The 25,823-nt window shown below is 44.8% G+C and overlaps 2 protein-coding genes across 2 annotated transcripts in view; one reads left to right on the top strand and one right to left on the bottom strand.

Annotated features, from left to right (window-relative positions):
* LOC134366951 (H(+)/Cl(-) exchange transporter 4-like) overlaps window positions 1-4,920 on the bottom strand; it is a 30,392-nt gene extending 25,472 nt beyond the window's left edge. The window contains 3 exon segments of the mRNA XM_063083530.1: window positions 2,602-2,701; window positions 4,796-4,881; window positions 4,884-4,920. Of these exon segments, the coding sequence (XP_062939600.1) occupies window positions 2,602-2,701; window positions 4,796-4,881; window positions 4,884-4,908 (211 nt within the window). The 5' untranslated portion in view covers window positions 4,909-4,920.
* LOC134367165 (G-protein coupled receptor 143-like) overlaps window positions 1-25,823 on the top strand; it is a 350,752-nt gene that overhangs the window by 47,061 nt on the left and 277,868 nt on the right. The window lies entirely within an intron of this gene.

Below are 25,823 nucleotides of genomic sequence, written 5' to 3'. Positions count from 1 at the left end.
TGCACACAAATGCTCTTAGTGGCATTATTCAAAACAGCCAAAGAGTAGAAACAACCCAAATACTCATCAGCGGATGACCAGATAAAAAAATGTGGTTTGTCCATACAATGGAGTAGTATTCAGTAATAAAAAGGAATGAAGCACTGATACTTGCTACGACGTGGATGAACCTTGAAAACATCGTGCTAAGTGAAAGAAGTTAATCACAAAGGACCACATTGTACTGTATGATTTCATTTACAAGACATATACAGAACAGGCAGATCCATAGAGACAGAAAGTAGATTAGTGGTGGCCTGAGGCTGAGAGGGGACTGGGGCTGGGGCTTTGATAGCTAAAAAGTACAGAGGTTCTTTTCGGGGTGATAAAATTATTTTAAAATTGATCGTGGTGATGGTTGCAGAACTCTGTGAATATACTAAAAAACACTAAACTGGACACTTTATATGAGTGAATTGTGTAGCATGTGAAATATATTTCAATAAAGCTGTTACATACACACATACATACATACCTAGAGCAGGAAAGGGGGATGAGATTCAGAGGGAAGGATGTAATTTTAGAGAAGGCAGTCGGGGAAGGCCTCAAATGAAAGGTAACATTTGAACAAAGACCCAAAGAAGGTTGGGGAGGGGTCCTGCAGATATTCAGGGTCAAGACTCAATGATCACCCCAAATTCCATCTTTATTCATTCATTCATCATCACATTATCCCACACCCAATCCTCCTTGCTGATTCTGGTGCTGACTGAGCCTCAGCTTTATTCTACGGTACAACAGCGACACCCAGTAGCAGCTCTCGATAAACGCCCTGCAGAGGAGATACCGCTGGGCCTCTCCATTAGGGGTCAGAATAGAGTGGCCAGGGCGCCACTGAGGGGACGGACAGCCAGCCAGACAATTGGTGCAACCAGGCCAAAAGAACACATGAGCCACTTCTGTTTCCACTGTCCTCCCATTCTTGCCCTCCTTCCGTACTCATGCGCAGATGCGCCCACGGGCCTTCCTTTCTCCGGCGGTTCTCACCCCGGCCTCCATATTTGAATCACAGAGGGGAGAAGAGGGGGCTTTACTCAATGCCAGCGCGCCCCCTCCAGAGAGTCTGTTTAATTGCAGCCCAGGCAGTGCTACATATTGTTTCACTCCCCAGGTGATTCCTCCTGCGAGAACTGACAGCAACTGTGTTGATAGTGAGACCAGCTGGTCAATATCAGGTCAGCTAAAGATAGCCCAGTTGCGCTCCTCCACTAGCCAAATGAATCTAAGCTGTGCCATTTATTCCAGCAAGACACCAGAACATCTGTTCCAAGTGTCTTCATTTACCCTGTTTATTTCTCCTTCCTAGGAGCCAAGAATAATGATACAGTGTAAGGTTTGATAAATCTATTCCAAATAGGGCCATCGAAATCCAGAGCAACTCCATCCCCTCCCCCCTGCCTTGCCCCACCCCGGACACCTTCAAAGGTCTTCACAGAAGCGGTCAGGCAAACGTGGTGGCAGAAGACCATGTATCTGCCAAGACTAATTTCCTTCCCTGGTCGCCTCTGCTGGGGGAGGGAGAATAGAATTGGGGAAATGAACGGACAGTTGCTTTGGCTAGTAGGAAAGGGCTGCTCTCAAGCATTCCTCTTGGCTCCTTTTTTCTAGAATGCCGAGGCGGACGAGGCAGATGGGGCCCTTCCCTGGCCACCGAGCCTCTCCTACAATTACCCATGAAATAAATGAAAGGTCGCCTGGAAATCGGAATCACCTGTAATCACAAAATCATGTGTCTCATTACTGTTCTTTCTTAAAGCACTTACTATATTCTGCCTGTATTACAGTCACTTCTCTGATCAATTTTCCTGCCATAATGATTATGTTGTTACATGTAGGGGATTTTTATTCAGGGGATCTCTTCAGCATGCTCAAATTTTTAAATTCTTAGACATTAACCCTCCCACCCTCCTCAAAGGAAGGAAGTTTGGGGACACAATTTCCATGCAGAGCTGGTGCATTTGACATTAAACAACAGGTTTCCCCTAAAGATATTCGTCCATTTACTCTGGAAACATCTACTACTGGCAAACACGGTGTTGGGATTATAAAAAGGAAGGACACGGACTCCCCGAGGGTCAGAACAATGTCGGGGCTGGGGATCTCCCAGGGCCTACCTCAGATCCTGTGGGTGTCTAGCATTGTTTTGAGTGCCCTACGGTGTTTACAGGTCATTCCAGGGCCTGCCAGTAGTAGCAAAAGCCAGTCTCATGTGGTGTTTGATTATGGCAGCTCAAAACGTTTTCATATTTCGTTGGCTTCTACATAACCAAGGACAGCAGAATGCAGAACGCGTGCTTTCAGTACACTCCCGCATGCTCATAAACCTTTGCACTATGTGGAAAGGGCCAACCAGCTCTATGACAGCTCTCCAGAAGCTTAATCGATGACACATTTGATGGAAACTATATGGTCATGTATTCTGCTCTTAGACATTTCCAGTAAGAAATCTCTTGCACGGGGTAAAAGGGAAACGCTCCACATTCCGAACATCATCCCAAGCGGCTGGGGCTCGGGGGCGTCAGCGTCCGCAGCTCGCCCGGGAGCGCTGCGTGCCCTGCGTACCTGCCAGCAGGCCGATGAGCAGCATGACCACCCAGCCCGACCAGGCGTCCTGCAGGCTCCTGATGAACCCCCATATGGACTCCTTGCTTTCGCTGGTTATCTGGAAGCAGAGCAGACACAGCAGGTGACGTGCACATATTTTTCAACTCATGCTTTTCTCCTTGAAACTGTTTTCTCAGGAAACAGGGTGGTAATTAAGAGAAAACGAAGGTCATCCAGCAACCAAATTCCCAGTTACATTATTCATTCAGTTGTGTGCCACAATCACACAATGGGCTTCCTCGTTCATAGAGCTATGGAGGTGCCATCATAGTCTCCAAGGAACAAGAGTACCAAAAACTGCACTTGATTAGAAAAACATACTGAATGTGATCTGAGCTTTCATTATTTAAAGCCATTCTGAACGAGGCACTGACTGGGTATCACTATCTTGAATATGAGCTACTGTTTTAACTTACATTATCAGGTCTGTTCATTAAAAAGCCTCTTCAACAAAGACTGCATTTCCTACTTTTGTTTTCAAGGTTTAATTTTAACAGCAAGAACTGTGAATTAACAGCATGGATCACAGTTACCATGGCAGATGGACACGTCTATACACACTGTAAGAATACACCTTTGCCTCCCTGTGTTCACAAAATCCTCCGAGTTCACCATTCCCCTCACAACCGTTTCCAGCGGTGGTTGGCAACCATTTTCTATATAGGACTAGACAGTAAATATTTGGGGCTCTGCACGTCAAATGGTGTCTGTTGCAACTAATCAACTCGGCCACTGTGCACAAAAGGAGCCATAAAGAACATGTAAATGAATGGGCATGACTAAGTTCCGATAAAACATTACAAAACGAGGTGCCAGCTGGCTTTGGCCCGAGGGCCATAGTTTGCTGAGCCCTGCTCTAGAGGGAAGGCTGCCCTGTCCCCATCCTCCTCCACATTGGAGAAAAGAGGCTCCGCCATCTTCTTGACTGAACCTCACTCCTGCAAAGCTCTTCCTCCTTTCACTGCCAACCTTCGTGAAATGGCATGACACAGTCGCACTCTCCACGTCCCTCCACATCTTCCTCTGAAGTGGCTCTCCCTGAAGTTGCCAACAGCCCCCATGTTGTTGGTTCACCATTACCCCTCCATGGAGGCTGACCTTGAGAGCAGCCCCTCCTCAACACTCTCTACTCTTCTCACTTGGGACAACTCTCAGCTGGTCCCCTCCCTCACCTCTCCCTGCTTCTCCTCAGGGTTTGTCACTGGCACCCACCTACCTCCCCCAGAACTCCTAACTCATGGCATTGCCCAGGGTCCTGACCGCCTCCTTCCGTCTCCCTCCACATTCCCCAGCCACCCTGGCCACCTCTAAAGCTTCAGCACCCACTCTCATGCCAGGGACCTGTCACTTTTTTTTTGCAGCTGGCCGGTAAGGAGATCAGAACCCTTGACCTTGGTGTTGCAAGGCTGCGCTCTAACCAACTGAGCCAACCGGCCAGCCCTTACTCTCGTTTCTAGACTCAACTGCTTTCTTCCCCTTCCAGGAATCCCCCACCAGACCCCTGGAGCTCCCTGAATTGCCCAAGTGTGCCATGTTCTTTCATGCCTCTGACTTAGGAAAGGGCCACTCTGGTGATTAGATGCTTTTCCCTTTGTCTGCCCAGTGAACTCTTAGTCTTCCTTCAAGTCCCAACTGAAATATCAGCCTCTGAGAACCTCTTCTCTAACGTCCCTCTTAGAGGATCCCATAGCACTTACACGTAGCTTCACTGCAGCCCATTAAAATATATGTCGACTGCCAACTAGACGCCCGGCCCCATAACATGTGCTTTCACACACACAGCCTCACTTACCCTTGAGGAATAATCACCTCTGTCCCCACAGATGAGAAAATGAGGGGCCCAGAAATGGCACCCCCAAAGTCACCTAGCCCGAAGGTGTCAAGGGCAGGAAGTGCGCCAGATTCATCTGGTTCCAGAGTCCCCTCCTTGTACTCTGCACCCCATTACTTCTATATGACACAGCCTCCCACCCCCAGCACCCGGAGCTACAGCCATCTGTCCACATCTCTGCCCTCGCCCCACTCTTCTTTAGAACCTAACCTGGTACAGGACACATGAACCTGAGCCCCCACTCAACAACTTCCGGATTCAAGCATGCCACAGCCACTTGTAGGGGTCCCCTTCAGCTTGTCCCTTCACAACGCCACCTACCTTTCTGGGTCTGTCGGTGTCCCGTGAATTTTCCCTTAGCCAGTCGATGGTGTGGAAGTCCTCATTATGTCCGCACATCGAGAAAAATCCATCAGGTTTCCAGTGCCACTCATCGCTCCTGCATTGACCAGGCTAGTTACACCTGAGAGAGAAAAACGGTCATGGAAAAGGTGAACAGGACATGTACACGGACATGGCAGAAGATAACCCATGGGCTCTATTTTCTTACACAACCAGAAGTTATCTCAGCATAGGCATCTCCTCTGTAGTAACATATATACACAGTCAGTTCTCATTATAGGTAGAAGAAGTGTTCTATAAAGTCGCTTCAGACACTACATTAGCAAAAACTCAATGACCGCTCCTAGAGGAATACAGGGTTAGGGCCCTGAGAGCCTCTGCTCACATTCTCGTCAACAAATCAATACATAACCTTGTATCTCATGTTTCTGTCTACAGACACTGTAGTTAATAGATAGTGCTCAGTCATTAACATTGAACTCATGGCCAACAGCACTACCACTCACGTCTGGGTGAAGCTTCTCCGACACATGTATTCTCTCCATAAAACACAGCACAGCCTTCCTGCATGTGGGAACACTAGACAGCACTTCATCACTCAGTTTCAGGGCCATTTTAAACAGCAACATTACCAAGCAAAAAGCACAAAAATGTGAAAAATGTGGCACTAAATAGAACACAGAAAGGACACTTGTTTAAAGCATGAGACTGAAAACAAGAAGGCAGAGCGTTGCCTTCTTTGACCTCAGCGAGGAACATGTGCTTCTGGCAACTCAATTTTTTGCCACTGTGCACCTGCACATGTCTGTGAATGACCTTGAAAGCACCACCAGTATTGATTCGGAGGCTACAAATAAATTTGAGTGAGCAGGCAAATAAGCAAATACGAAATCCAAAAATGAGGAGCAACTAGATACATTTCTGAGAAGTCCCACATCCTGCAAAAGCAAGGTGTCAACATGAGAGTGTCGAGGGCTAATAGGATTGACGCATACCACTCAAAATCAAATAATTGTAGCCAAACTGGTAACTGGTTCCCCTGGGAGATAAGTGGACCACTCGGGCAGACAGTCTATGTGGTTGTCATCGCAGATATTCATAATGCACAGCACCAGTGGAGTGAAGACGCTGGTGGGAGCCAAGGCAATCTGCAGATGGCAGCGGCCCTCTGCACTCCTGGCGCCAACACGGACATGGATAAGGGAGGTAGGAAAACCCGTCATGAGCCAAGAGCCATGCAAGGCTGGAGGCACACTGCCCTGGGCAAGGAGCTCTGGGCACAGACGCTCATTTTTAATTCTTCTTAAAATACAGTCAGAAGGGCTCTTGCTGCCAGGGTAGTAGCAAAGGTGAATGTCTCTTCCTTTCCTGTCTGAGATCACAATTCCACTCGCACTATTCCAGCTCCCCTTGCCTGGAAAACAATTGCAAGTGAACCAACACATCTGCCAGGCTCTCTTGCCATCAGAGCCTGATTTACAGATCCCGTGGGAGCTAATCTGGAGCAGGCCAGTGCTCACCACCAGTTAGCAGAAAGAATAACATGCTCCTACAGAGACCGGAGGTTGAAATATGCACTAAATAAAAACTACTTTGGTAAAGAGCATGGGAATTTGAATTATAGGATGAGGGCCACAAAAGTGCCAAAATAGATGGTTAAAATGTTGAAGGGTGGTTATAAAAATATATGAGTGCGGACTTCTCATTGCTTTTGTATTTCTATATCTGGAGGACTCAGTCATGACCTGATGACGCTGGATTTTAATCAAATTGAAAAGTCGCTATGGGCAAAGTAATCACCTTCCAAGCAATAAAATGGCCACAGTGATAGATTTATTGACCGTCCGTGCAACTCGGCTGCTTTAAAACTTTAAAAGTTTGAGGTTTGAGCAGTGCCAAGTCCAAAACTACACCCATTGGTGAGTATCCAGGGAAGAGTCGCATTGCATAAGGCAGGAGCAGCCAATAACAGAACCAGTAATATAAGGGAAGGGGTCAAATTAGAGCACAAAGATTTCATTCTCATCTCTACAAAAACAAGATGGTAATAACTTATTACATGTGGTAAAGAAAATCTCTGAGGGGAAAAATAAGATGACAGGCTATTGGCCCACAGTGGGAGCTCTCATCAGAAAAACCCAGCTGGCATATAGAATAATTGCAGAGACCTGGATATTGTATTTGCTGCTTGAAATTTAACCAAACCTCTAGTCAAACAACTACTCCAGGCAATAATGCTTGAGATAAAAATTCGCTCTGGAGAAAAATTACATCTTTAAACTTTGATGGAGCATGTTATGATCGTGATGATTAGACACATAATTGGTAGAGGAAAGTAAACATGATATAATCTGCAGAGCCTCGGGGGCTTTGTTGGGGGCCTGGAAGGAAATGGTGATGTCATGTCTGAAATTGGAGTTAAGAGACGACCAGAACAGAGACAGTGCAAGAAGAGAACACCCGGGTGGGAAAATGGGAAGGACTCTATTTGGGATCCACCTGAAAGGTGAAATGGATGAGGAACTAGAATCCAGCCAGGCAGGGGAGCCACAGGGATGGAACTCCAAGGATTTGCTAACTGAGAAATAAACTGAAGCTCTGTTTGTTCAATAAAGTACAAGGAACAACCCCAAATGGATGCACACAGTCATTTGCAACTTACAAGGGAGCCCTTGCTCCTCCCACCTGTTTTTATTTCTTCTCTCCAACAAGAATATTTCTGCTGGCAGATGACACCTGCGCTTACATCCTCAAGGCCATGGGTTCAAGGAAGAACAGCATCCTACAGCCTGGATCTAAGATTTCTACTTGGCCTGGATCATTTAGGTCAGGGCTCAGGAAACTGCAGCCCATGGGCCGAACCCAGCCTGCTGCCCGGTTTGTAAATAAAGTTTTACTGGCACACAAGCATATCTACTTGTTTACATATTGTCTATGGCAGCGTTCACGTTACAACAGCAGGGTTGAGTAGTTACGACAAAGACCATATCACCCACAAAGCCTGGAATGTTCACCATCTCGCCCTTTACAGAAAAAGTTTGTTGACCTCAGATCTCTGCAGCAGACCACAAAAGTGGCCCATATTCTCTAGCCCTCCCTGTCTCCACTGCCTTTTCCATGTGACTTTGCAGCTCCTCTTCATTAAGAGGGAGTCTATTCTCTACTCCTGTGTCATGCAATAGAAGTGACAGTACACATGAATTGAGCCTAGACCCCAAGTGGCGGTGCAGCCTCTGCTCTTTTCCTGGGGCCTCTGTTTCCACCATGAGAAGAAGCCTCACTAGAAGGCTGGAAGATGAGAGGCCACAGGGAACTGAGTTGGGTCACCTCAGCTGATGCCATCCCGGATCATCTCGGCCCATCTGACCACAGATTCCTAAGTGAGCCCAGCCAAGATCCGCAGCTTTGGCCCAGTCAAACCACACAGCAGACCCACAGACTTGTGAGGACAAAGTGGTTATTGTTTTAAGCCACTGAGTCTTTCAAAGGAGTTGTTATACAGCAGCATCATAACAATGGACAACAGACAGAACATACTTGGGCTCTGGGAGAGGAGAAAGGACGACAGGGTAGAAGGAGTGGAGTAGCAAGGGGTGACGAAGCTATCAGAAGAGACAGGATGGACCAGAACGCGCCCTAGTCCACACCGGAGGCATCCTGCCTGACAATATAACATCTCTCTTACCACAGCCATTATTTACATTTGCTTACAAAGGGACTCTGGAAGACGTGCAGGACACCTAGGTCCTTATCCAATCCCTTAAGGGAAGAAAGTCTCTGTATGTTTGGTCTCCCAGCATGAAGACCTCAAGAGGCTAGGGTCAGCCTTCAACAGCAGTTGCTAACGACCGAACCTGTCCAGTGAAACCCACTTCAGCCAGCGCCAGTGATGACAAGGCTGTGTTATTATGACATCATCAATGATGTCATTTGTGACTGATTCTGAAGGCAACTCTGATTGGGCTGGCTCACCTTCAGAGCAGGGATCTCTACCATTTAAAGGAAACCTGGGGCTGACCAGTTAGCTCAGTTGGTTAAAGCACGGTGCTGATAACACCGAGGTCTGGGTTATCTGCTGCCAACGCCATAACACCATGGCTCAGACAGTATCAATAATCTTATCACTCTCTCCCCTGGTACTAGGGTTTGACTGGGCTCAAAGGAGCTGGGGATGGAAGATTCAATAGCTAGAGACTAGAATAGCTGGGGCTCCCCAGGCATCTCTCTCTCCATGTGGCATCCCACATGGTCCCTCCAGCACGGCAGCTTTGGGTGGCAGGACTTCTTACCTGGAGGCTCTCGGCTCCAAAACCAGCGTTGAGAGAGAGACCAGGGAGAAGCTGTGTCATCTTGCATGACTGAGCCTCAGAAGTTAGGCAGCATCTCTTTGCCACATGCTGTCCCTCGAGACAGGCACAATAGCCCACCCAGGTTCAAGGGGAGAGGAAGTAGACTCCACCTATTGATGGGAGAATGGCAAACCTCTACAAGAGCATCCGAAAATCAAAAATATTTCTGTGGCTATTTTTGAAAAATACAACTAACCACTCAACTTACGAAAAATCTCAGCAAATACAGAAAAGTATCAAAAGGAAAATAAGGATTACCTGTCATCACACTCTAGATAGAGAACTGCTACAACCTGTTGCTATGTTTTCTACATAGATATATTTTTTAACAAATTGGGCGTATAATACATCTGTTTTTTCCCTCTATATTTTGAGCATTTATCATGAGAGGCAAAATTGCAAAGTGATTCAAAACACACACTCTGGGGCAGCACTGCCCGGGTTCAAATCTCACACTCTGCCACTTACTAGCTGTGTGGCCTTAGACAAGCTGCTGAAAGAACGAGTGTGGTGGACCGCAAGAACCACCAGGGCCAAAGAGTAGCCTGAACACTCAGGTGACTTCATCCATGACAGGACACTGCAAGGAGAGCCTTTCTGATGTCATACGCTGGACGTATAAACCACCTCCTTTGCTGTCCCTGCGAGCTACTGCACATCAAAGGTAATGCTGTCACTGACCCAGGCGCTACAGGACATGAGGGCAGCCTCCACATCCCCCATCTTGAGACACTGTAATGACACCTAACGATGTGACCCGACCAGACCAGGCTTCTTTGATAAACAAGGGCCCACCCTGGACCCAGCACAACATTGCTGCTAAAGAAGTTAGATGCACGGTCCAGCTCACCTGGTCACCCAGGTCACTGTGCTTCTGACAGACCAGCTCTAAATTGGGGCTTTCATGTCCCCTTCTCAGTTTTGATTAATTTGTTAGAATCACTAGCAAAACTCAAGAAAACGCTTTTACCACTTGATTATATTAAGTATTATGAACAATACGGATGAACAGCCAGATGAAGAAATGTGTAAGGCGAGGTCTGGAAGGGTCCTGAGTGCAGGTGCTTCTGTCCCCATGGAGTTGGGGTGTGCCACCCTGCCAGCACGTGGATGTGTTTGCCAACCCAGAAGCTGTCTGAATACTATACTTTGGGGATGTTTATGGAGGCTTCATCACATAGGCAGGATTTTATTAACTCAGTCTCCAGCCCTCTCCCCCTCCAGGCTTCTAATCATGGCTTGGTCTTTCTGATGACCATCCCCCATCTAGGAGCCCACCAAGAGTTGCCTTGTTAGGACAAAAGACACTCCCATCACCCAGGAATTTCCAAGGGATTAGGAGCTCTGTGTCAGGAGCTACAGCCAAAGACCAAATATAAGAAAAAAAGATTCTCCTAGCACCCCCATTACTCAGGAAATTCCAAGGGTTTTAGGAATTCTGTGCCAGGATCTGGGAAGAAACCAAATACAAACTCCTCCATGTAACACAATATCACAGTTCCTGACTCTGCTCACCTCGAATCTTTCTTCTCCAATGAGATGCGCAGCATGCAGGAGACAGAGGAATAAATTTACCTTTGAGTGTCATTTATATGAGTGGTTCTTAAACCAACTTCAAATTTACATTATCTAAAGAGCATTGTATTTGTTTGTTTTCTGTTGCTTATAACAAAATACCTGAATCTGGGTAATTTATAAAGAAACAAAATTTATTTCTTACAGTTTTGGACGCTGGGAAGTACCCGGTCCAGGGGACACATCTGGTGAGCGCAATTCAGTGTGTCACACGGTGAGAGACATGGCATGTGCGACAGAGAACTAACCTGCTCTGTCACTCTCCTGATGAAGCCATCAGAACCAGCCCATTGCTCCATGAATGGATCAATCTGTTGACGAGGGCACGGTCCTCACAATCTAATCACCTCTTAAAGGCCTCACCTATCAAATACTGTGATTGAATTTCCTACCCTCTTAGAACTGTCAAAGTGGAGATTAAGTTTCTAGTACATGAAACTTGGGGGGTGGCACATTCAACTCATAGCAAGCATTTAAGAAATGCTGCACCATAGACCAATTAAGTCCGAATCCCTGAATGATGTCCCCGGCCAGGGTGGAGATACACTGGCTTACACGACTCCATCTTGCTCACAATAACCAATGAATATTTGTTGATCATTTCAACCTCTTCATGATGCTTGGGCAAATATTCCTTGACCCTGGAAACTAGAAACGTTGGGGTTTGTAAAGGAGAGAGAAAAGTGGAATAGCTACAAATGCCTTTGTATTATTCCCTTGGAGTGGGGTGGGGAGTGGGTGTGGGAGTAAGGGTTTACTTTCCGCCTACCAAAAATCCTTGCTATTTGTGTTGAATATCTTCCTTTGCTCAGTTTCCATAGCTTTCTGTCTGTGTCTCACCAGCGAGTGAATCTGCTGGGTAGAGGCGATTTGTTATGTATTTGCTCACCTGCGGTTAACTCTTGGCACCGAGCATCTCACTTAGCTCTTGTAGTGCTCTCTGTGTGTGCCTGGGCTACCATAACAGTAGCACAGGCTGGGGCTTCAACAACAGATATTTATTTTGTCTCAGCTCTGGAGGCCAGAAGTCCCAGGTCCAGTTCTCGCAGGGTTGGTTTCTGATGGAGACTCTCTTCCTGACCTGCAGATGACACACCCTGCTGCATCCTCACAAGGTGGAGAGGAGAGCTCTGGTGTCTCCTCCTCTTCTTATAAGGGTACTAGCCCTGTTGGATTAGGGCCCTCCACCTTTATGACCTCATTTAAACTTTATCACCTTTTCACAGGCCCTATCTTCAAGGACGGTCACATTGGGAGTTAGGACTTCAGCTTATGAATTTTGGGGAGACACAATTCAGTCTGTCGCATTCCACCCCTGGCCCCACACAACTCATAACCGTCTCACATGCAAAATGTATTTATTTCATTCTGACAGACCCAAAACTCTTAACTCATTCCAGCATCAACTCTGAAGACTAAAGTCCACAGCCTCATCTAAATATCATCTGAATCAGATATGGGTGACACTTAAGGTATGATTTATCCTGAGGCAAGATTCTTTTCCCTCCATGAACCTGCAAAACCAGACAAATTATGTGCTCTTAAAATACAGTGGTGGGACAGGCATGGATAGACACTCCCATTGCAAAAGGGAGGGATAGGAAAGAAGGAGGGGGTGACGAGTATCAAGCAAGTACGAAACCTAGCAAGGCAAATACCGTCAGCTCTTAAGGCTGGGGAACAAGCCTCTCTGGCCTGATGCCCAGATTTCCCGGCTCACTGGTGGGGCAGCATCACCCTCATGCCTCTAGGGGGTGCCTCCATTGTCTCTGCGAGGGCCCTGCCCTCTGCAGCTGAGGAGGGAACAGCCTTGTTCCCTGGCCCTGTGGTAGGAGCAGCAGCCCCGTGGTCTCTGAATCGCCTTCAGCGTCATTCCTCAGTTTTCTTAAAGAATAGTGCATGTGCTCATCTGAATATCTCCGTGGTCACATCCTGTAGAGTCAAAGATGTCCAGCAGTCTTCTTTCATTCTGTCCCAATTTCTCTGTCCCCTGCAGTTCAAACTGGCAGTCTCTCTGCTGGTATGATTCCATCTCTATTCCTGGCTTCTGCTGAGATGGCTGGTTGACATCATGGGGAACCACTTCATGGAGCGACTGTCCAGCCACCCCCTTGGTGTTCTCTCCAGAACAAGCTTCCTCATTTTCCACATCCCTCTCTCTGTCCCTTTGTTCGTCCTCCATCCCTCCATCCATCTTTCAGTCCATCCATCCTTCGGTCCATCCTGTCATCCCTCCCTCCATCCATCCTTTCTCCCCCCATTCCTCCAGTCCTCCATGCGTCTGAACATAGTACACTCCAGGGTCTGTGCTAGGTCCTGGTGCACAAGACCTCTGTGATCCTTGACTTCGTGGTGTGCAGAGTCTAGGGGGGGTGGGGCATCAGAAGACACTTGTCCTTCCGTGAAGATTCAGAGCACAGTCTTGGGATCAGGATTGCGTGGGCTTGTGGGGAGGCTGCCTCTCCAGGGAAAGGGGACTATGGGTGCCTGGAGGGAGAAGATTCTTTGAGTTAAGGTCATTTCTGGGCTTTGGCACTGGGATGCTGATTTGGAGGATGCAAAGCCGAAAGACCTGTGTCCTTGCGGTCTCCTTCTCTGTGATTGGATTGCTGGGCTACAGTGTCCAAAAGTCAGGCAGGTGTGGCCCTTTGGCTTTCCCTGGTTTCTGGACCTGAGGGTAATTCCTTACTTCTGTCCTGTCCCCTCTGCTGTCATGAAGCAGGCCTTGGGCACTCGAGGTTGCGTCAGCAGAAGGAGCTCACTGTGGAGTTCTGATAAGCAGTGTTCCAGTGATACGGGTGGCTGGGCAGTTCTGCACATAATGACACAGGTCCCAGTTACCTGACGGTTTTCTTTGCTGGCAGCGGCAAACTCTGCTCAGCTGGCCTCAGGCGCCCAGTGCTGCTGGCTCGCTCTTAGGGATTTGCATTGACAAGTTTGAGAGAACAAATGCATTTCAGAAAAATGATGCGCCTCGTGTTCTAAGTGTCGCTTTCAGTTTTGGAGGCAGCGGGCTGTTGTGCTTTTGTTTTGACTGTCCAGTGGTCCTGTTGGCCTGACCTCGGCTCCCCCTGGCCAGGGCTCAAGGTAGCACTTCTTCCTGCCTCATGGCCATGTGCATCAGCACAGAGCAGGAATGCCCACGGGCCGCACGCCCTGCACCAAAATGGACCATGTTCCCCCACCACGGGATGCGCGACCTCCCTTTTTACGGAGCCGGTGCCCAGAGCAGGCTGCGTACCCTTACCCAGCAGGAGCAGATCGCCACCTCCCTACCCCTGCGGACCGCGTGCCCTCACCCCTCAAGAGCAGGTCCCCCCAATGGGCCACGCATCCTCACCCAGGCACTAAGATGTGGAGCCCTAACCATGCATGGAGCCGGTTCCCATCCCGAGGGTCACGCACCCTTCCACTGCATGGTGCAAGTCCAACCGCGCCTTCAACCCACACGACTTGCATTGAAGAGGGACATCAGACATCATAGCATCACAGAGATGGGTATCATAGAGGACATCACAGACAGTAGCGTCACAGAGAAGGGTTCACCGAGGGACGTGCTAGGTTACAACATAGAGAGCAGTATCATAGAGAGACTTTATACATAATACCATAGAGGAGGGTGTCATCAAGGGACATCATAGGTAACATATGATAGGGCCGTATTAAAGAGGGACTTCACAGATCCTACCAAGGGGGGGTGTCATAGAAGAACATCATTCATAACATCATAGAGAGGAGTATCATAGAGGGACATTGTTTATAATACCATAGAGAGAGATTTCACAGAGGGACATTATTGATAGTACTATAGAGAGGAGCATCATAAAGGGATATCATTGATAATAGCAGAGAAAGGGTGTCATAAAGGGACATTATACATAATACAATAGAGAGGGGTGGCATAGAGGTACATCATACATAATGTCATGAAGAGGGGAATCAGAGGAAAATCGTAGATAATAGCATCATGGAGTGGGGTATCATAGAGGGGCATCCTAGATAGTATCAGAGAGAGAGAGAGAGGAATCATAGAGGGGCATTATAGATAAAAGCATCATAGAGAGGGGTATCATAGCGGGACATCATAGTAGGATCATACAGAAGGGTTTCGTTCAGGGACGTAGTAGGTAATATCATAGAGAGGGGTGACCTAATGGGACATTATGGGTTAGAGCATCACAGAGAGGGTATCGGAGAGGGACATCACAGATAATGACGTGGAGAGGGGGATCATAGAGGGACAGTATAGGTAACATACAGAGGGCAATCAGACAGACATCGTAGATAATGTCATAAAGAAAGGAATCACAGAGGGCACCGAAGCGGGACACGCACCCTAACCTGGACACCGATACAGTTTGGAGCCCTCACTCCGCATGCAGCAGCAGGTCCCCACCTCGCCGATGGCGTGCCCTCACTCAGCAATAGCAAGTCCCCCCACTCCTCGTGGGACTCGAGCTCTCATCCTGCATTGACCGGGTCCCTCCCGTGGGCCGTGCCTCACCTGGAAACCGATAAAGCCTGGAGCCCACAAACCACACTGAGCAGGTCCCACTACAGGCCGCTTGCCCTCACCCTGCACAGATGGTGCATATCCTCACGAGGGTCGCATGTCCTCACGAGGGTCGCATGCTCTCAGCCCACAGGGGTAGGTCTTCCCGCCCAGGGGCCGTGCGCAGTCACCCGGACACTATAAGGTCTAGCGACCTAACTCTGCCAGGCGCAGGTCCACCACGTGGGCTGCGTGCCCTCACCAGCACATGGATAAGGTTGGAGCCCCTAACCGAGCACGGACCAGGTCACCCCGGGCAGTCCGTGTGCCCTCACCCAATACGATGCAGGACACTCCGCGGGCCGCCGGTCCTCTTCCCAAACGGAGCATGTTCCACCCCCTCGGGATGCATGCCCTCACTCCGTACGGACCAGGTCACCCCCGTGAACCGCAAGCCCTCACCACGCAGGAGCAGATCCTGCCCCGAGGGCCTCCTGCCCTCACTCCGTAAGGAGCACTACCCCTCCGTGGGCCACAAGCCCTCACCCAGACACCGATAAGGTCTGGAGACCTCACGATGCACAAAGCAGGTCCCCCGATGGTCGCATGCCCTCACCCGCATGGAGCGTGTTCCCACGCAGGCCCCACGCCTCACGCCAAGAAGATTGTTCTTGCGCCCTTCCCCCCGCAGAGCAGGAACTCCCGTGACCTGCGCTCACTCACCCAGCACTGAGCAGCTCCCCACCACAGGTCGCACACTGTCACCTGGACAGATAAAGTCTGGAGCCCTCAAGGTGAACCGAGCCGGTACCCTGGCCGAACCTGCTCCCTCACCATGCACGGAGCTGGTCCCCCTCGAGGGCTACACGCCCTCACCCTGCAGGAGCATGTCCCACCACCCACCTCCCTCGTCCGTGTGAACTCACCCCACACGGAGCAGGACCCCCACAGGCAGCACAGCCTCACCCCGCATGAAGCCGGTAACCCTGGGCCTTCACCCAGCATGAGGTGTATCATAGAGAAGCATCATAGATAATATCATAGAGAGCTGAATCATAGAGGGGCATTACAGATAATATCATAGACAGCCGAATCATAGACGGGCGTGACACATAATATCATAGAGACAAGAATCATAGAGGAGCATTATAGATAAAATCATAGATGAGACATAGAGGAGCATTATTAGATAGTATTATAGAGAGAGTAATCAGAGAGGGGCATTATAGATAATATCATAGAGACAAGAATCATAGAGGAGCGTTTTAGATAATATATAGACAGGAATCATAGAGGGGCTTTATAGATAGTATCATACAGAGTAGAATCATAGCGGGGCATTATTAGCTAATATCACAGAGAGTGGGATCACAGAGGGGCATTATAGATAATATGATAGAGAGAGGAATCATGGAGGGGCATTATACATAGTATCATATAGAGAGGAATCATAAAGGAGAATTATAGATAATGTCATAGAGAGCGAAATCATAGAGGGGCCTTGCACATAATATCATAGACAGAGGAATCAGAGGGGCATTACACATAATATTAGAGAGAGAAAAACTACTGACGAGCATTATAGGAAATATCATAGAGACAGCAATCATAGAGGGGCATTACAGATAATATGATAGAGACCAGAATCATAGAGGGGCAGTATAGATAATATCATAGAGAGTGGAATTAGAGAGGGGCATTATAGATAGTATCATAGAAAGAGGAACCATAGAGGGGCATGACAGATAATATCATAGAGAGCTGAATCATAGAGGGGCATTATAGATAACATCATAGAGAGGCATTACACATAATATAGAGAGTGGAATCAAAGAGGGGCATTATAGTTAATATAGAGAGTGAAATCATAGAGGAGCATTACACATAATATCATAGAAAAATCATAGAGGAACATTATAGAAAATATCCTAGACAGGAATCATAGAGGAGCATTATAGATAATATCATACAGAACGGAATCATACAGGGGCATTATAGATAACATCATAGAGACTGGAATCATAGAGGGGCATTACATATAGTGTCATAGAGAGAAGAATCACAGAGGAGCATTATATATATAATATCATAGAGAGAGGATTCATAGAGGTGCATTATAGATAATATCATAGAGGAATCATAGCGGAGCATTATAGATAGTATCATAGAGAACGGAATCATAGCCGGATATTATAGATAGTATCATAGAGAGTGGAATCATTGAGGGGCATTACACATACTATCATAGAGAGAAGAATCACAGAGGAGCATTATATGTAATATCATACAGAGGATTCATAGAGAGGCATTTCATATAATATCATGAAGAGAAGAATCATACAGGAGCATTACAGATAATACATAGAGAGAGGATTCATAGAGGAGCATTACACATAATATCACAGACAGAGGAATCATAGAGGAGCATTTTTCGATAATATCATAGAGACGGAACCAGAGTGAGGCATTATAGATAGTAACATAGAGAGCGGAATAAGTGGCTCAAACAGACTGAGTGGCTCAAACAGCAGACATGTGTTTCTCACAGTTCTGGAGGATGGAAGTCTGAGGTCATGGCACCACCACGGTTGCGTTCTGGTGAGGACTCTTCCTATTGCTGACTTCTCATTGCTTCCTCACCTGTCACAAAGAGAGCAAACTAGCTCTCTGGCCTCTGAAGAGGGCACTGAACCCATACATGAGGGCTGTGCCTTCAGGACCCAATCACCCTCCAAAGACCCCACCTCCACACACTATCACTCCGGGGGGTCATTTCAACATGGGGATTGGGGGTGGGGGACACAAGCGTTCAGTCCATAACAGATGTCAACTTCTTGGTATCCTGTTACACCTCTTTTCTCTGTGTAACGGTTACTAAGAAAAAGAATTACACAAATACTCAAGCACTAAGGATGCATTGAGGCCCAGACAGACTGCACTTAGGTAATTCTCCATCAGGAGGAGTGAAACCGAGTGTGGCAGCCACCTCCAATGTTAGCGTCTCCCTTTTATTGTAAAGACAAGGAAGTTTTACAAGAAAATTCAGTTGATTTAACCATTATAAAAATAAGGATATCAGCAGAATTATGGCTAACAATTGGAAAACTAGTAAAATCATTGAAATAAGCCAAGTGACATTCCATAATGCAATTTACAAAAGGTTAAGCCAATCTGCCAACAAAAGCTTGATCTTAGCAAACACTGTTTATCCCTACAGCAATTTCCCCAGCATTTTTACATATCAATCAAGTATTTGTCTGTCCCTGAGCCAGCAACCTTGCTGTGCTACAGTTCTATATCTTACAACAGAGACTTTAGCCTGGGGAAAGTTTCCTGTCTTTTGCAAGGTTAACATTTCTATATGTAATCCCAAAACTGTAGGCTAAATCAGAGACTAAAGGGTTTGGAGGCCCTGTGAAGTACATTTGCTTTATAGTATACTCAACAGTATCCTGTGTATAAGAAAAGTATTTTTCTTCAGCAACATCTTTCTAAATTTAAGTGAAAAAGAACCCAAAATGATATCTAAGAAGTAGAAGGTGGTGTAGATGTCAATGGGTAAGACAGCCATGACCTAGAGGGCAGAAGGAAAGGGACATGCCTCGTGGAACTTCCAGTCTGTATATTCACCTTGAAGTGACAAAATATTAATTATAAGTAGGCTGTGGAACACATGTATTATGATCCTCAGAGCAACTACAGACAACTCAGCAGAGAGAGTGGTTTATAGAATGTCTTCTCACTATTAGACAGATCATTTGGCAAAGAATCAGTAGAGAAACACAAGATCTAAACAATACTCTAGACCAATTGGAATTGGCAGATACTTACAGAACATTCCATCCAACAACCTCAGAATATTCATTCTTCTCATCAGCACATGGATCATCTCCAGGATAGATCACATATTAGGTCACAAATCAAGTCTCAATAAATTCAAAAAAATTGGAATTATCCCATGTATTTTCTCAGACCACAATGTATTAAAACTAGAAATTAATAACAAACAAAACTCTGGAAACTATACAAACACATGGAAATTAAACAGCAGTCTACTTAATGACATATGGATCCAAGAAGAAATCAAGCAGGAAATCAAAAAGTTTATTGAAACTAATGAAAACAATGATACATCATACCAAAACCTGTGGGATACTGCAAAAGCAGTATTAAGGGGGAAATTTATTGCATTAAATGCTCACTTCAGAAGAAAGGAAAGATAGCAAGTGAACAACCTAACACTTCACCTTAAAGAATTAGAAAAACAAGAACAATCCAAACCTAAAGTTAGCAGACGGAAAGAAATCTTTAAGATCAGAGCAGAACTTAATGAAATTGAAACCCAAAAAACAATACAAAAGGTCAGTGAATCAAAAAGTTGGTTTTTTGAAAAGATAAATAAAATTGACAAACCATTAGCATGGCTAACAAAAAAAAAAAGAAGAGAGAAGGCTCAAATAACAATACTTAGAAATGAAAAAGGCGATATTATAACTGATTCATCTGAAATACAAGGAATCATTCGAGACTACTATAAACAACTATGCACCAACAAATTTGAAAATCTGGAGGAAATGGATAAATTTCTGGACACACACAAGCTCCCAAAACTGAACCATGAAGACATAGAAAATTTGAATAGACCAATAACAATAAAGGAGATTGAAGCTGTTATCAGAAGGCTCCCAACATAGAAAACCCCAGGACCAGATGGATTCACAGCAGAATTTTACCAAACATTCAAAGAGGAATTGGCACCGATTATTTACAAACTATTCCAAAAGATTGAAACAGACTCAAATCTCCCAAACTCATTCTATGAAGCAAACATCATCCTGATACCAAAACCAGGTAAAGATATAACCAAAAAACTTATGGAAATTCTCCCCGGAATAATGCCCATGCACACAAAATTATGCACAAGTTCATAACCCTCTTGGAACCTATTCATTGACTTCATTTTCAAAGTACGTGACAATTCCCCAAAGTTTTTTTTTTTTTTTTTTTTCATGTATGGGCTAGAAACTCTCCCATCTCCTAATCTTCAGGTTATTTTTTAAACAAATTAACTTTACCAGTTAAAAACATGCCTAGAATATTAATGAGCACAGATATATTGTGCTAAAGACCATTTTCTAAAACAGCCATGAGTGTTGGTTCCCATATTTAAAGTTGAAGGAAAAATTGTAATTCTCATAAAATCAAAGTCATTTTCCTTTCTTTCAAAAAACATGACTAAAATGCAAGTTAATATTTGAAAGGGAAGGATGTTGCTGCAGAAAGAATATCTCAGGAGTGCAGGAAATTCTAAATGCAGTGAGATCATGTAAGCATCTCATAGACGTGACACCTGTGGTCTGCACGCTGCCAGTACGGGGCTTCTCGTTCATCTTTTTTGTTTTGCTTTATAAATACTTTATTTAAATAATTTTTCTAAGGCTTGGTTGAAGTACAGTGCACATACCATAAAATTCACCTTTGAATGTGTACAATTCGGTGCTTTTTAGTATATTCACAGAATAGTACAACCATGACCACTGCCTAATTGCAGGACATTTTCATTACCCCAGGAAGAAACCCCAGACCCATTAGCAGTCTCTATTAGTATCTGAGGCTTTCTATTCTGTCCCTCAAAAAGTTTTCCTGGGTGAATCTTGTACATGTCTGGCAGAAGACCTTGAATCCAACCTGCTGTTCCTTCAGTGAGCCCTGGACTTTGGGATGGGATTTAGAAACCATAATCTGGGCACTGGTGGCGCCTTTTCTCCTGAGTTGTCACCATATCTCAATCTCTTTAGTGGATAAGACTAGGATATATGAATTTCTGAGATGAAAAAAATCATTATGAGTTTCAATTTGTCCTTAACTTACAGAATTGTTGTTTAGCTGCAATTATATTCTTCATTTCTTTCTCAAAGATTCAAACCCAACAAAACTGACATAATTACTTATTTGCTTTATTCTGTAACATAGAAAAATTTTTTAAATATTACCAATATCATTAGTAAGCATAATAGATAAAGGTTAAGGTTTCTTTGAAGCTCTATTTGTCCCTAAAATTGATTGTACTAGGCTTCGATAGTCAAAACACTGCATTCTAAAGTTATTTAGTGTAAAAGTTTTCTTTCTATGGTTATATCACCAGCTTGATAAGCAATTAAGTTTATTCCCTTCAGCTTGTTTTCTATTTTTAGGGATTTATTTTGTCTTTTTTATATAGTTTTCTATTTGAATATGTAAAATATTTACATAATTTCAAAGTCAAATTTACATAATCAGGTTCATTCAGAAAACAGTCTAAATAAACATCTGTTCCCATCCCCATTCTATTCTCTCCCACTGTAGATAACATTTAAATTTTATTTTTCAGTATTTTCTTTTGCACATATGTGCAAAAGGGTATGTGTTCACATTTATTCCACCTCTTATAAAATGCTACCATAGTGTGTATATAGCTTAGCACCTTGCTTTTTTCACTGGGCAATACATTCTTGGAGATCACTCTATATGTAAACATCCTTCGTATTGTTTTCATGGCTGCAAAGCATTCTATTGTGTGGATGTGCTCTGATTTATTCAATCAGTTATGTATGTATAAACGTGTTTGTGTGTGTATGTATTATAACTTTGTGCATATATATTTTTGAATTTTTGCCAGTATATCTTTGGGATAGATTCCTAGGACTGCTGTATCAAAGGGTCAATACATTTGTAATTTTAAAAAACATTGCTAAATCTTCCACTATAGGGGGTGTAGTGAATTGAATTTTGTCCTTCCAAAACTCATTGAAGCTTGAATTGTATCCCCCACATTTTATGTATTAGGAACTTAGCCCCCACTGTGGCTGTTAAGAGAGTGGGAAATCCTATTATGGTAATTGAAAGGTGGAGTCTTGAAGAGGTGATTGGATTGCAGGACTTTGCAGTAGTGGATGGATTAAAAATGGTGGTCAGGGGCCTGGTTCTGAGGGCTTTAAAAGAGGAGGAGAGTCTGTCTTTCTCTCTCTGCTCTCTCCGCTTCCACCATCTTGCAATGTGAGACCACAGAGGCACTGTTGCCACCACCAGATGCACTTTGGACTTCCTAGCCTCAGAAACAGTAAGGAATAAATTTTGTTTTCTTTATAAATCACCCAGTTCCGTGTATTCTGTTATAAACAACACAAATGGACTAATACAGGGGGGATCCATTTTGCACTCCCATGAGCCAGCTATGAAAATGTCTGCTTCCTCACAGCCCTGTCAAAGAATACATTGAAAAACACTGAATTTTTCTTCAATATGATTGGTGAGAAAGGCTATCTCTATGTAATTTCAATGACCTTTTTTTTTTAGTAAGACTGAGTACACCTTCAAATGTTTAGTGGCTATTAGTTTTTTCTCAGCATTGTCTGTCAGTTGTCTGTTGCTATGTAACAGATTCCTGCAGCACTAAGTGGCCTCAAGCAATGCACATTTATTACCTCGCAGCTTCTGTGGATCAGGAGTTTGAGCACAGCATAGCCGGTCCTCTGCTTCATGGACTCTCACAAAGCTGCAATTAAAATGCCAGCTGGGCCTGTGGTCTCATCTGAAAACTCAGTGGGGAAGGATCCACTTCACTGCTCACTTACACTGTTGTTGGTGGGATTCATTTCCTTAGTTCCTCAAATGCTACTGGCCAGAGCCTTCAGTTCCTTACCGTATGTGCCTATGTCTGTAGAACTTCTCACAACATGGCAGAGCAAGTAAGTGAGACAGCCAGGGACAGCCAGCAATGGAGAGAGTGCTAAGAAGAAGGAAGTCATGATGTTTGTATAACTGAACCACAGAAGTCACAGCCCATGGCTTTTGCCACTTCCTATTCATAGAAGCAAGCCACTAGGTCCAGCCCACACTTCGCAGGAAGGTGTCAGGGGTATGACTACGAGGAAGGTGGGGATCTCTGGGCCATGTCACAAGCTGCCCTCCACAGTATCTAATTATGTTTCTAGCCCCTTCCTCTACTGACTTGTTGGTATTCTTGATTTTTAGAAGCTCTTAATATGGTATGGATATTTGCCCTTTGTGCTCTCAGTCACAAATATCTTTCTTAATTTGTCATCTGGTTTTGTACTTTGCTTATCGTATTTTTGTTATGCAAATGAATTGGTAATGTTTACCTATTGTTAAATTTTTTAATCTTCCTTTTATTGCTTTTGGTATTTGAGTCATAGTTTATGTGTATTTCTCCAACTTACATGTTTTAAAGGCCTTTGTTCATTTTTTTCCTGGCTCTTGAATGGGTCCATTCCTACTGTATTCATTTGCAATTTATCCTGATGTAGTCTATTGGGTCAAATTTTATTTTTTCCAAATAACTCTCTTTTTGTACAATACCACTGAATTTTAAAATCCATATTTTCTCCAATGATTTGAGATGTTATCATTTCCATATTAAATTTCCGTAGATATTGGGCTCATTTCTGGACATCCTATTTGACTCCTTTAGTGTATTTGTATATTCATGTACCAGTCCTACCCTGCTTTAAATTTCAGGGATTGTAATAGTTCATTTTCTTTCACTTATAACAGAATACCTGAAACTGGGTAACTTATTAAAAAAAGAAATTTATTTCTTACAGATTTGCATGCTAGGAAGTCCAAGGCTGATGGGGTGTATCTTGTGAGAGCCTTCTTTTTGGTGGGGCCTCTGCAGAGCCCCGAGGTGGCACCAGGCATCACATGGCAAGATGGCAAGAGCGTGTTAACATGCTCACTTAATCTCCTTATGAAGCCTCACAGTGCCACTCGCATTATAAACCCCTTATCCATTAATCCATTACTCCATGAATAAATTAACTATTCATAAGGATAGAGCCCTCACAATCCAATCACTTCCCAAAAGCACAATTTTTCAAATATCATAGTCGGATTTCCCATCCTCTTTTCACTGTTACACTGGAGATCAGGCTTCAGTCTGAGTTTTGGAGGGACATTCAAACCAGAGTAGAGATTGTATTAGTCAGGGTCCTCCAGAGAATTAGAACCAATAGGATATATAGATAGATGTGGAGTACGCATAAAGCAAATGTACGTCACAGGGCCTGGTTTTCCAAAGCCTTGCAGTTTCAAATATTGACCTTGCAAAGGACAGGAATTTTTCCCCAGGCTGTCTAGTCTCTGTTGTAAGATAAAGAATTGTAACACAGCAAGGTTGCTGGCTCAAAGACAGACAGGTTCCTGATGGATATGTAAAGATACTGGGAAATTGAAGTAAGAAGAGAATGTTGGCTAAGTCCAAGCTTTTGAGAGTGGATTGAATTAATTGCATTACAGAATGTCACCTTGCTTGTCTTACTGAATGTTAACAGTTTCTATTGTTAAACTTGTTTAACTGTACTCGGAAAAAACCCCACCTGTGTTCTCTTCCTGTAACTTCCTGGTCTGGAGAATAAATGTAGGAAGAGAACTCCAGCTTGTGGTTAATTTCCCAAATGGAAGGAATGCCTCTATCTTGAGGGTTCTGGGAGATTAACTTCATTTTGGGGCTTCTCACTGCTCAGAAGAGATGGGCCTTGAGTAATCTCTGGCAGCTCCATCACCCAGGGCAATAGGGGTGACAAATCCGTGGGAGCTAGAGCAACAGATAGACATAGATAGAGATAGATATATAGACATCAATAAATGACAGGGGATTCATTAGGGGAATTGGCTCATGTAACTACAGCGAATGAGAAGTCCCACAACAAGCTGTCTGCAAGCTGGAGACCCTGGGTTCCCAGTAGCCTGACTCAATTCAAGTCCAAAAGCCTCAGAACCAGGGAAGGCAACGGTATAACTCTCAGTCCAAGGCCAAAGCTCTGAGAACCCAGTGGGCTGCTGGTATAAGTTCTGGAGTCCAAATGCTGGAGAGCCTAGAGTTCTGATGTCCAAGGGCAGGAGAAGGAGGATGTCCCAGCTCCAGGAGAAAGAAAGAATTCACCTTTCCTCTGCCTTCTTGTTCTATCTGGGTCCCCACACGATTGGACCATGACCACCCACATTGAGGGTAGATCTTCCCCACTCAGTTCACCAACTCACAGGCCAAACTCCTCTGGAAACATCTTGACAGACACATCCAGAAAGAACGCATTACCAGTTCTCTAGGTATTTCTTAATCTAGTGAACACTTAACAGCATCACAGAGACTTATTTTAAAATAGTATGTATGTTATTTGGGATCTTATTCCTTCCACACCCTGAGGACTTTCTTGTTTCTACTTATTTTCCATATGAACTTTATAATCAACTTGCCTAACTTCAGACTGGAAAAAACACAAAACTCTCAGTATTTTCGTTAGGATAATGCCAAGTTTATACATTAACTTAGGGATCATTTACATATTTATAATATTGAGTCTTCTTATTCAAGAATATGGGATGTCTTTCCCTTTGTTGAAGTCTACTTTTGCAGTTGAAGGAAAGCTTAAGGTAGTTTTCTTTGCATTGGGTTGTTTCCAGTACAGGGCAATTATCCATAAAGCGACTCAATACATTTGCATTTGGGTTTACGCATGACTACAGGTTTTCATTTCTCTTGAGCAGATATCTTGGAGTAGGATTGCTGGGGAGTGTGGCAATCTAATTTATT

This window comes from Cynocephalus volans, chromosome X, assembly GCF_027409185.1.
Source record: "Cynocephalus volans isolate mCynVol1 chromosome X, mCynVol1.pri, whole genome shotgun sequence".
Lineage (NCBI taxonomy): Eukaryota > Metazoa > Chordata > Mammalia > Dermoptera > Cynocephalidae > Cynocephalus > Cynocephalus volans.
This window is presented reverse-complemented; position numbering and strand designations above follow the sequence as displayed.